Here is a 12,863-nt window from a genome sequence, read left to right as displayed (position 1 = left end):
ACAGATATTCCTCTGAAAGGAGTATGTCAAAATCTTTGGTGATATTTGGGAAGTTTTCATTTATAATATTCTCTAGAATGGCTTCCATTCCTCTGGGGCATTCTTCTCACCCCTCAGGGATACCTATAACTCGTATATTTGAACACTTCATAGAGTCCCATAATTCTGTCAGTGAACGTTCTGCTTTCTCTCTCTTTTCTGCCTCTTTTACCTATCTGAGTTATCTCAAGAGCTTTATCCTCTACCTCTGAGATTCTTTCTGCTGCATGATCTCTAATCTGTTGTTGATACTTTCTATTGCATCCTTAAGTTCCCTGATTGCTTCAGTTCCTTCAGCTCTGCCATATCCTTTCTCTGTCCTTCGTATTGTTCATCCCTTATTTGATTCTGTTTTTGGATTTCATTTTAGTTATTTTCCACTTTCTCAACAATTTCCTTCATTGTTTTCATCATCTGTATTTTAAATTCCCCTTCTGTCATTTCTAACATTTCTTTGTAGGAGGAATCCTCTGCTGTAGTTACCTCACGATCCCTAGAAGGGGTTACTCTGAACTGGTATTTCATGTTGCCAGGATGTTTCTGCTGATTCTTCTTCATGAGGGCTTTCTTGTATCTGTTTCCTTAGCCTAATTTTCCTTTCACTTCTTCTTGCTCTTTAAGTTTCTGTGCCTCTGGCCTAAAGTTTTAATGAGTTCTTTTGGTACAGGACCAGCAGGATGAGAAGACTGAAGAGCAAGAAGGGAAAAAAGATTTTAAACAGAAAGAAAAAAGAGAAAGAAGAGGGGTGAATAAAAGGAAATATTGACAAGAAGAAGAAAAGCACCGAATGAAGGAAACAGGATTAATACAGATGGATAACAGGGTACTATGACCCAACCTTAAAATCCCCCAACCTCTGGGGGTTCTGGGATGGGTGGTTCCCTCGAGGTCAACAGCTCTTTGCCAGGCCGATCAAACACAGTACCCCTTCTCTACCAGGTATAGAAGAAAGACAAAAATACTATAAATCAAACCAAAGCAAACAAGCAAAAACCCTTACAGGATAAAATTGGAGGGAAAAAAAAACAACAAATAATAGGGGCAGAAGCACTCACAAAAATGAAATTCTAATTGTTATAGAAGGCAAAAATGGAAGATTGTATTTAAACTAGAATAGTGGGGGGGGGGAAGGGAGAAAAAAGAGCAAAAAGAAAAACAAATAAAAAAATGTCAAGGAAAAATATTGAATTTAAGAAGAAGAAGAAAAAAAAAACAAAAAAACAAAACCCAAAACCAAACAACCAAACAGTATATATATCCTGCTGAATATTGTCCGGGCAACAGGTGATCTTCTGAAGTATGAGATGTTGATTGCATATATTAATACAGCTGTTTGAGATGGAGCCTAAAGGTCTCTGCTGGTCTCCCAGACTCTGCAGGCTTGGGAGTCCAAATGTCTCCTCAGCCCACTTAAAAGACATTCCAAACTATAAAGTTTAGCCAAGCAGAAGTTTTCCAAGGAGAGGACTTATTGCTGGGATCTCTCCTGGCGTGGCTGCCGGCTTATCCAGTGCGCCAAATCCAGACTCCCTCTATGCCCCTGAGGGCTGAGGCTGTTAATCTTCCACACTTGGATCTCCACACTTCCCCAGTGTCTCAGTCCCCGCCTTTGTACAGCTCCGTCACTAAATTACTCAGCCCAGGTCTCCTGGCCAATCCCTGTGCTGCAACACACAGGGGCAACTCCCCCATAGTTGCACGGGCAGCCCACAGTTGAACGATATTAGCTCCCCTCTAGCTCAGCAGCTCAGTCCGGGGTCCCAGACAATGCCCAAAGTTGTCCGCACACCCGCCCAAGATCTCTCAAGACAGTTCAATTGAATACCCAAGCCCAAAAAAACCAAAACAGCCCACAGGTAAAGCTTTTCCTGCTTACAGTCTCACTGTTGCTGTGGTTCTAGCTGCGGGCAGCCTCCAACCGAACAAATGCACCCACCACATGCTGGTTTTGCACCACTTCTGTCCTTCTCGTGGGGTCCAAAAGTCTCTCACTGACTTCCTGTGTCACCAAAGGGAAGCCTCTGGGCAAAACCCACTGGCCAGAGATGCCTAGAGTCTTCTCTCCCCACTCTCACTGAGCCCGGCTGCATAGACTCTGCTACTTGGCCACCATCTTAGTTCGGTCTCGTGTGCAGCATTTTTGGCCAAACCAATGTACACCTTCCATGTATTGACTTGGGTTGTTACCTGTAATTCCTTTTCTCTATACATGTATAAAACCAACTGTAACCCAGATAACAGGAACACATTTTCTCAGAACCTTTTGAAAATATTTCTTCTGGGCTGTAGGTCACATACATTCAGATCAAACTAAATCTTTTTAAGTTATTTTACAGAGTTTGTGTGGTTAAACCTCAAACTCTTGGACTCAAGCAATCCTCCTGCCTCAACCTCCTGAGTAGCTGGGACTACAGGTGCCCACCACCACGCCCAGCTAATTTTTTCTATTTTTAGTAGAGATAGGGTCTTGTTCTTGCTTCAGCTCATTATTTTTTGTTTTTGTTTTTGTTTGGTAACAGCAGTACAAAGTGTCAGGGGTGGATATAAATTATTTTCTGAGCCTGGTGAGAGTTGTGCCAAGACACATTACATATAGTATTTGATAGATCATTTTTTGTAACATAGGGAATGGTTCAAAAAAGGACAATTTCTTTGACTAGGTCTGTACAAAGAGTACTCCTGGGTATCACTATACAGTCAACCCTTAAACAATAAGTGAGTTGGGGCAGCAGCCCTTGTGCTGGTGAAAATCCATGTATATCTTTTGATTCTCCAGAATACTAACTACTGATAGCCTACTGTTGACCCCAGTCTTACAAAAATATAAACAGTTGGTTAACACGTTTTTATACTATGTATTATATACTGTATTCTTACAATAAAGTCAGCTAGAGAAAAGAAAATGTTTTAGGTATATATGAGACTTGGTACCATCCACAGTTTCTTAAATGTATTAAGAAATTATTTATTAATGAGAAGGGGTTGGTCTTGCTGTCTCAGGGGTGATAGAGGCAGAAGAAGTGGAGGAGGTAGGAGAGGAGGCAGGAGAGGCAGGTACACTCTTGTGTGTTTTATTGAAAAACTGCGCATACAAGTGGATCCATGCACTTCTACCCTGTGTAATTATTGAAGGGTCAACTGTGATTGATGGTGACATTCTATCATATACTATAGTAGAACCTCCATAGTCGATTGCCTCGCTACATTGATCATCTTAAGTTGAGCAGACATACAATACTACCTGTCTATACAGTCAGCCCAGTTCCTTATGTTGACCACCTCTGTGTGTTGACCAGTCTCTTGGGTGGTCAAGTTACAGAGAGGTTCTACTATATTTCTTTTGTCCTCATCTTTTCCCTCTACCCTGCTCTTTAGTATCATAAGGTACATTTTATGTGGAAATTGAAATAGAGAAGAGTAATTTCTGATGTTTTCATAAGGCATGATAATTAAATCTATGTCACAGATTAAATTAGTTTAGAATTACTGGTTTACAGTATATAGCAAGATATAAATTTTATGCTTGCAGTTAGAGTGGATTATTTACAATGTAGTTTTAGGATTGTATTATTTCTATGTCATAATACCCATCATTATATCAGATCAGTTGGTCAAAAAAGATTAAGATCTTTATTTCAAGGCATATAGCCAGTTTTTTATTTTTTGCAGTTTTTGGCCGGAGCTGGGTTTGAACCCTCCACCTTTGGCATATGGGGCCAGTGTCCTACTTCCTTGAGACACAGGCGCTGCCCCATACAGCCAGTTTTTTTTCCTGTAAATTAATTTACTATATTTTACTTTATAATAACTTACTAAATTTTACTATATTTTACTTTATAATAACTTACTAAATTATTAATTTACTATAATTTAACATTAAAACAGTTGTTTAGCTGAACTATTTTAACAATAGAGAGTACCAATCTATATTTCTGGCCTGTCATAGAATCAAAGAAATCAGAAAGGCCTTAGAAATAATCTTTATTATTCATGAAATCATTTGTTGATTTATTAATTCCTGTTGTTCATGGTTATGTGTAATTTCGGTATCTTTTAGTATGCATGTAAGGTGTCTGGTTCAGAAATGTATCTCAGCATGTTGTAAAATCTGTTTAAAAATAGGTATGAGCCATTCAGTGTAACTAAAGGTTGTTGACATAATGGAAAAACTATTCAATGAGTTTGCAAAGCAAACCTTACGATTACTAGAGAAAGGTTTTTTTAAAACATAAAATTGATTGAATTTTTATTTCTGTAGATGCAGACAAATATAATTTAAAATATTTAGAATACTTTATATACCTAGTGTACTTTTAAATTTTTGAAATTTATTTTTAAGTGTAGCTTGATAAAACAAAATAGATATTTTAAGTTTTAGATCATTTTATTCTGAGGCAGTGTTTCCTTTCATTGAAGTTTTTTCTTTAAACAAAAAACATTTGTATATGACCATTTATGTATTCCCTAAATATATTAAAGTCTCATACATTAAATAGAGTGGTGATAAAAAAAATCCTTTCACATTTTGCATATGAAATGTATATTATTTATACTCTTGGGTTTAGGAGACAGGTTCTTCGTCTTGGTAGGTAATCTGGGATTTTGCCAGTAAAGATTGGGTAAAGCAAAAGGTTGATATTTATTTTTGGTACCATTTCTCATAGTTTGCATGGGACAGGTGGGTTATAATCAGTTTAGGAAACATAGTTATCTTGACAAATATAAAGAAAATGTCTTGTTTCAATGAATAGTCCCCTAGCAAAATCAATGGCAAAAACCTCTGGGATGAAAATGAGGTTAACAATAACCAGAGGTTTCTAGGACTGAAAAACCAAAATGAGAGATTTTAAGTCAGTCAAAGAAAGCATTCCCCAAGAACCCTGGTGAGAGAAAGTGAGGGTGGCCACATCTGACTGAGAAACTTAAGTTGAGGTGAACTTTGAAATATCTAAATAATCCACGTGTATTTACTTGGGAATTGACATTGTGATCTTATGGTAATCAGGTAGCTATTTTTATTTTCAATGTCAACAAAAACGGATTACATGTATTCCTCTCTAAACTGTTTGCCTGGTTTAAAAAGGAAGTATAAATACGTCTTAGTTCCTGGATTAGGGAATTTTTAAAAATAAAATAACACAGATAATTAGAATTCAATTATATACTGGACTGTGTTAGGCATTTTATGTATATTTTTTCTTTGTCACAAAAATCCTGTAAGGGATGGGTAAGTACAGTTACTCCTGTTTTACAAGTGAAAGAAACTGAAGTTCAGAGAGAATAAATAACTTCTTTAATATCGTGTAATAGATAATGGAGCCGGTATTGGAAGCCACGTCTTTTAACCCTGTCCTCTTTCTCTTTATATTATGTTAGCGTATTTGTAAGGAATTTCAAACAGAGTGTGCCTGAATTTAATCAGCTAAACATAGAATTATTAATATATTAGGAAAGGTAATAAAATAATTTGATCTATAACACTGTCAAAATAAAAGCATTAAGTAGATTCTGCTTTAAATTTTAGAAGTTGATCATCTGAACATTTGAAGTTGCTAATTGATTTTCAGTATATTGTATTTGAATCTTAATGTTCTCAAGAAGCATCCATGTTCCCAAGAATAGCATATGAAACTGCTAATATTTTATTTTCTATGGCACACTGTAGTGGTAGCATTTCTATAATTGCAGAGCTGCATGTGCTAGGACTGGCTCAGCAGAGTGCTTTACCCCAGGATTTCCCTGAGATCCTGTGTGGCCTTGAATGATCCTGGTTTGTAATAGGTTCTGGGAACAACAGTATCTGCTTTCAAACCTATTTTAGGTTCATTCTTTACACCAGACCAGAGATGCCCCCCCTGCCAGTGTCATTTCTGACTAGAAAAGCATTCTGTAGTTAATTGGAATCAGTCTGTTATTCTTGCTAGAACTAAGGAATCTTTTAGTACCCAGTATTGTTTTAGACAAACACAAGAAAAATGCTTAAGAAATGATTTGTGCCATATTTCTAAATATTAGCAAACTATGATATCTGGGAAGCCCTTAATGTTAATTATTCTTATTTATTAACTAATATTGGCTTAGTATTTAACGTAAATATTAGGCTTCTTGGGTTGTTTGATTTATACTTCAGTTTTGTGTTTACTGAGTGTCAGGGAAAATTGAATACAGTTATCAATTTTGGCATCTCTATTAAGCCATCCTTTAGGAAAAGTAATTGACACTAGTTCCTAAAACTATAGTAAAACTGATCCGTTGTTGAGTGAATGAATTGGTTTTTGTTATATGTGAATTTATAAATGAAAAATTTCTAGTTTAACCTGGGAAATTCTCAGATTTACTTAAAAGATTATTTTTTAAAAAATCAACCTATTTTGAAAGAAAATTCAAGTGTTACAGTCAGGTAAAAGAACGTTTTATTATGGCAGCTGATTTTTGTTTACTTAAGAGAACCTGTTGCTAAAATAGTAATGAGGAAGGGTGTAATATAAGTATAGTCACACACCCTTTGCTCTGCAAGTAACCAGAGTGCTATGTATGCATGTGGTTCAGTCTCTTTTTGGAAGGTAGAAGTAAAGTTCTTTGTATGTTTTTGTCTCTTGCACAGCCTAAAATGACCAATGTGTGATTTCAGTGTAATAAATGGCGTCCAAAGTCACAGATGCTATAGTCTGGTATCAAAAGAAGGTAAGTTGATAATCAAAATTTTTAACATTTAAAATGTTTTAACTCCGAAATGCATGTTTATTTGTGCTATGGATTTATGCCAAAAATTGCCTAAAGAAATTACAAAATAGATTTTAGGATTTTAAGTGGAGGGGGAAGATTATTTTGGTTGTCTTTGTGTTTATTTTACCTCTAAATAAATTAGAAAGGTGATGCTTAAAAATATTTTTTTTCTCTACTTTTTATTCTACAATGTCAAAGTACCTAGATTAATTATGGTCAGTAATTATACAAACTAAATCTCCAAGATTATGGATATAATTGCCATTTTGCAAAAATATTGAAGTTTTTTCTTGCTTTAATTTTAAAAGAAAGGTTAGAAGAACTTTATAATTTTATAATCTTCTTATCAGTAGTTTTAACCTGTTTTTGTTATACATTACAATTCAATAGCTGAATTTTTTCGGTAAAATAAACCTTTGGAGACCGTGTCTTATAAACTGAAATATTAACTTGTTTATTTGGATGTTTTTAGAATTGTTATAATTATTTAACTACCTGTGTCATCCTATATATTTCAAAATAAGCTTTGTGAATATAATGTTTTTCTTTATAAAGTTCAAAAGAATATATGCCTTAAAAAATACAATAAACTATATTTCCAAAGAGTGTTATGTTCTTCAAATGTATGTTTGTGTAATATCTTAAATTTTCTGTGTATGTAGTGAATTATATTTGTTTTTCCATTTTATAACATTTTAATGCCTTATTTTTTCATTCTCTATGTAAAAAATATAATTCTGTATTTAAAGCTTTTCCTATATGGGAGAAAACCAGATAGTCTTTAATTTAGGTGAATTGGAAGTAAGTGATAATCAAAACATGGTCTGTTTTTGCATGTGTTGCTAATTTTCTGGGTAGACCATGCCACAGATATTATATAAAGTACTTAATTGAAAGTATTAATGCTGACATACTATTAATTCAGTCTTTTGTGGTTCTATATTACGTCACCTTTACATTTAAATTTCTAATCAACTTAAAAACCAGACTGCTTGTCTAGAGAGCTAAATAAAAGAAAATTCTCAAGTAAAGGAAACAAAAATAAGTTTTTTTAATTTCTTACATTTATTTTTGAAAGTTTTTCTCGCTCCTGATTTTTACTTGTGGGAATAATGTTTATTAAACATTTTCTCTATTTGGCTTCTTATGTTAAACATTTCAGACCTCATTGAAATTCATTTATAGAACATATTTTGTTGACTGACCTTTCTTGGGATCGGAGGGTTTGAATATTACACTTCCATTCATTTAGCATGGTGTCACCTCTCTTGTCTGAGGGTCATTTACTGAGCAACTTTAGATCTATGCAACCCAAAAATTCTCCAGAGCAGCCACAATACATGTCATAAATATACCTGCAAACATAAGCATATAGTTTATTTTAGGCAGTTGCCAGAACCTTAACTACATTTAATTTGTTCTTTTTTTTTTAGTTTAAATATAATTCTTTTGAAGAAATACATGTGAATGCTTTGAAAGATTAGCAGACCCTATTAATACCCTTCCCTGTCTTCACCCAGTTTATTAATTCATTGTTAACTCTCTAACTCAGTGGTTCTGAAACCAAAGTTCTACCACTCTTCATTCCTGCTAGAGAGTTGGGGAGAGGGACTACAAATGTGGGGTGTGAGGTTGTGGTTTTCATGAGGGAATACTAGCATTTATGGATAGGAGTCAGAGATACCAGGTGTCATGTAATGCTCTAAACAAGGGTGGTACTCTTGTTCTATAAAGGGCTGGATGGAAATATTTTAGGGTCATAGATCTTTGTTCCCAACTACTCAGCCCTGCCATTGTAGCACTAATGTAGCCATAGACAAATGTGTAAAATGAATGGCCCTGGCTTGGTTCCAAAAAAAGCTTAATTTATAAAACCATGCAACAGTTTGACCCACAGGTGTTGGTTTGCTGACCTGTGCTCTAAAACAGTCCCATATATATAACAAGTCATTACCCTGCTTGAAATGCAAATGTATCCTGTGGAATGACTCCATATTTTTTTTTTTTATGGTGTTTACTTGGTGATTTTAGACATCCCTACTCCGCCTTTTCTTGGTCATTTCATTGTAGATGTTACTTTCTAACTTTTGACTATATGATTAGGATTTAGCTTTTTATAAGTTCCTCTTAAATCTCCCTGTGTCCTCTCAGTGACGAAAATTTTGTTCAAATCAGTATTCATTATATGCTTACATTATTAAGTTTGTTTATGTGTATCCTTTAGAGGTACACCATGTTATGTACTGTCATAATATTGGCAGACTGTATATCTTCCCCCTCCTTTCCGTTTTCGTTTTTTTTTACTCTTCAAAGTCTCTGATGGAACAGTAAAATTTATTTTGGTGCAGTCAGTCACATGCAGGTATTCTGTCAGTTTCTTGTAAATGATCCTTCTAGAACTACTCTGTCCCACTGCTCCATATTGAATGGATTGTTCTCAGGTCACTCTTCACAGCAGCTGTTAGCCTGAGGGTTCCCTCACTACTCAAAGGTCATGCAGATTTGTTTTTCTATCAGAAGAAAATCCTGTTAGGAATGTCATACTTGCTGACTTTTTGTCCGTGGGCAAATAACTATTTCTTTGAACCTCTTCCACTTCTCTGCATTTACTAAATAATAGTTCTCAGCCTCTTTTCAATCATAGATCCCTTTGAAATTGTGATAAAACCTAAGAATCTTGTTTTGAGAAAAATGTATATAATGTACATAAATACAGAATGTTCCGTTGGTCTTGTAACCCAGATTAGGAAATTTTAGATTAGATGATTTTAAAGTTTTTTATTTATTTTTATGTTTTTTGAGGTAGTCTCACTCTATCACCCTGGGTAGAGTGTTGTGGCATCATAGCTCACAACAACTTCAAACTCATGGGCTCGTGCGATCCTCATGCTTCCGCTTTCCAAGTTGCTGGGGCTACAGGTACCTGCCACAACACCAGGTTAGATATTCCATTTTTAGTAGAGATAGGGTCTCACTCTTGGTCAGGCTGGTCTTGAATTCCTGAGCTCAAGCAATACACCCTCCTCATCCTCCCAGAGAGCTAGGATTACAGGCATGAGCCACAAGGACTAAAAAGTTTTAATATTTTAACATTCTTTCTTTTTGTGATTGTCAATGAGTAGTATCCTGCTTTTAATGGATAGTGGCACTGTAAATAAAATCCAAGAAACATTCATTTTCCTTTTTTTTTTTTTTTTTGTTATTTCAGGTTATTGTGAGGGTACAAACAACCAGGTCACCATTTTTGAATTTGTTAGGTAGCATCCCTCTTTTAGTTATGTCCTGCACCCAAAAGGTATGTCATGGGCAGCGCCTGTGGCTCAAAGGAGTAGGGCGCTGGCCCCATATACTGGAGGTGGTGGGTTCAAACCCAGCCCCGGCCTTTAAAAAAAAAAAAAAAAAACTGCAAAAGATGTGTCATGCACACCCCTACTCATTTATTTATTTGGTAATAACTCACTTTAGAGTCACTTTTCCTCACTGGAAAAATGGTGACATTTTCATATTTTTGTTTTGAGTACTGAACACTAGCCCCAAAGGCTATTACTCATTTCTGGACTATTTCAACATGAGCTCTTATAACAGAGGTTAAGTTTCCAGGAGAAAATAAAAGTGAAATTTTTTTTAAAACAGGGACTTGCTCTGTCCCCTTGGCTGGAGTGCAGTGACATGATTGTATTAATAGCCTCTAATTCTAATTAAACATCAGGTATTTTTAATAAATCATTCTATGTATGATTTACTTGAGATTTTTAAAGTCTTTTAATATCTCATTTTAAACTTCATTTTGTACTATTATAGCTAAAATAGTCATGAGTAATTTGAAATTTCCTATTGGTACAAAGTAATTTTCAGTTAACTGACTTGGAGGAATAGTTAGTGCAATAAGAATGACAAAAGGGGAGAAACCATAATGGTTTTTAGTTAATAGTGAACTGTTGAACAAAATATTCCGCTTTAATATTTCTAGTTTCTTGTTCTCAAGGAATAAAGAATTATTTATCTTTTGGAAGGCATCCTAATAAGAACCTGAAGTTGTAAGGATTCAAAGATAATTGACACATAAGCATTCCTTTAAACAGTGCCGTGAACCATAGGATGGTATTGTGATTATGCAGATCATGTATAAGAGACAGGTGGATTAGAAATATACCCCAAATGTAAAAGGGGAAGAAAGCACTAACAGTTTCTACTGAGATAGTAATATAGCAAACTTACCTTATAGAACAGAAGAAGAGCTATATGATGCAGATCTGGGTGATTGCCTTTAAGGAGTCAGCGGCCAGCAAGAAAAACAAATGAATATGATTAATGACTTCTAAACATGAGCAAACAGTGGGATTCCTTTAGTAATTTAAATGAGAAACTAACCTGAGTAACATGATCTTGACTGATAAGTGTTGTCAATTATAAATAATTGGGAACTTAAATTCTCTACTTTTTTTAGTAAAGTTCAGCTGTGTTAATGTGCATGTTCTTGTGCATACACGTGTGTGTGTGTGTGCGCGTGCATGTGTGTTTGTGTCCATGTAGAGCATTTCAGAGTGGTAACTTGCCCAAGGTTGCATAGATAATTAAGAGGTATTAAGTCTCAGCTTTCAACTCCAAACACTTGTGCAGTTATTTATTTACCTTTGTTTGTCCTTCTTGCATCAGTCAAGATTCTTTTGTTAAGTCCAACTTAAACAGTCTTTTTTTTTTTTATATAATTTTTTTTTTTTTTTTTTTTTGCAGTTTTTGGCCAGGGCTGGGTTTGAACCCGCCACCTTTGGCATATGGCGCCAGCACCCTACTCTTCTGAGTCACAGGTGCCGCCCCTTAAACAGTCTTATGAGGGGAAATTTATTGGCTTTTGAGCTAAACTACACAAGTGCTGAAGCTTATCACAGAGGTGACTTACTGTCCAGACCAGAGCACCATCAGATGCGTCTATCTGCCTCCCCTCCCAACCCCCCACCCTCACTTTTCTATCGTTGGCTTGTTTCTTTCTACCACATACAATTTTCTCCATGTCATATGAACAAGCCCCAAGATGCCTCCAGATTTCTCTTCTTTTAAAAGCTCCTTAAGGTGAAAGGATGTATGGAGAACTGAGATACAGTGGGTTTCCAACCCAGAACTATTCCTGACCTTTTTCCCTGTTAGAAGAACCTCTACTTTTCTTAAGGAGTTCATTCTCCTTCATAGGCCTTATAGCCAGAAAATGTGTATGGAAATTATTAGGGAAGTGAATCCTGATTGGTCCAAGCCAATCATGGTATTCTATTTCCTTTCAGTGATTGGCTGAGAATGATATGTGTATTATAGCTCTGGCTAAGGAGACATGAAGCCTTCTGGGAAAAGTCTCTCTTGTCCTAAATACAGAACCAATAATAATAAGAATAGCAAAAAGTGGTGAGCTCTAATAACAGAGCTCATAAAATGGTTTACATTTATTAACTAATTTAATATAGTGTAAGTAAATTAAAGATATGAAATAAAGTTTTTTTCCTGTCTCTGGATTTTGGTGGGTGAAGTTCTGCTGCCTGAGTTTTTATAGTGACCTTGTTCCCATGGCAGGAGCTTCCCCGTAGTCTGAGAATGGCAGAATTAAAGGATGGAAAGAACCTGAGTTTTTCAAGACTTTTTGAACCACAGTATTAATCACTCTGAAAATGTCACTTTGGGACTTCTTCTTGCATGAGATAATACAATCCCCCTTATTTTTAAGTCATTTGAAGTTTTTAGTTTCTTGGTGCTGAAAACATCCTAAGTGATGCACAGAGATGCTTTCGGATGGGATATAGTTTCCCATAGAGTCCTTTTCTGGTTCTGGATGGTTGTAGTAGTACATAGAAAATTAAATCTATCAAAGAAATAAGTACTAAGCCAGAGACAAAAGGGCTTATTACATTTTCTCTTTTGTTTTATTTTTTGAACCATATTTTTATATGTGCTATTAAATCTTTAAGGTAATTTTAAATACCGTGCTTTATAGTATGGTATGGTTGAAAGAAGACTGTGCATGATGAAAATCTGGAGCAGCCTCCAGACGTGTTGCTATAGCATGAAGAAAAATGGGGACAGAAGAAGAAAATGAGATAGCACGAGAGAAAGTC

At 35.4% G+C, this 12,863-nt stretch overlaps 1 protein-coding gene across 3 annotated transcripts in view; it reads left to right on the top strand.

Annotated features, from left to right (window-relative positions):
• PHTF2 (putative homeodomain transcription factor 2) overlaps positions 1-12,863 on the top strand; it is a 152,951-nt gene that overhangs the window by 46,613 nt on the left and 93,475 nt on the right. For all 3 annotated transcript variants that reach the window (XM_053553881.1, XM_053553882.1, XM_053553880.1), the window contains exon 2: positions 6,644-6,723. In XM_053553881.1, the coding sequence (XP_053409856.1) occupies positions 6,679-6,723 (45 nt within the window). In that variant the 5' untranslated portion in view covers positions 6,644-6,678. The remainder of the gene's footprint in view (positions 1-6,643; positions 6,724-12,863) is intronic.

Source organism: Nycticebus coucang, chromosome 11, assembly GCF_027406575.1.
Source record: "Nycticebus coucang isolate mNycCou1 chromosome 11, mNycCou1.pri, whole genome shotgun sequence".
In the NCBI taxonomy this organism is placed as follows: Eukaryota; Metazoa; Chordata; class Mammalia; order Primates; family Lorisidae; genus Nycticebus; species Nycticebus coucang.
This window is presented reverse-complemented; position numbering and strand designations above follow the sequence as displayed.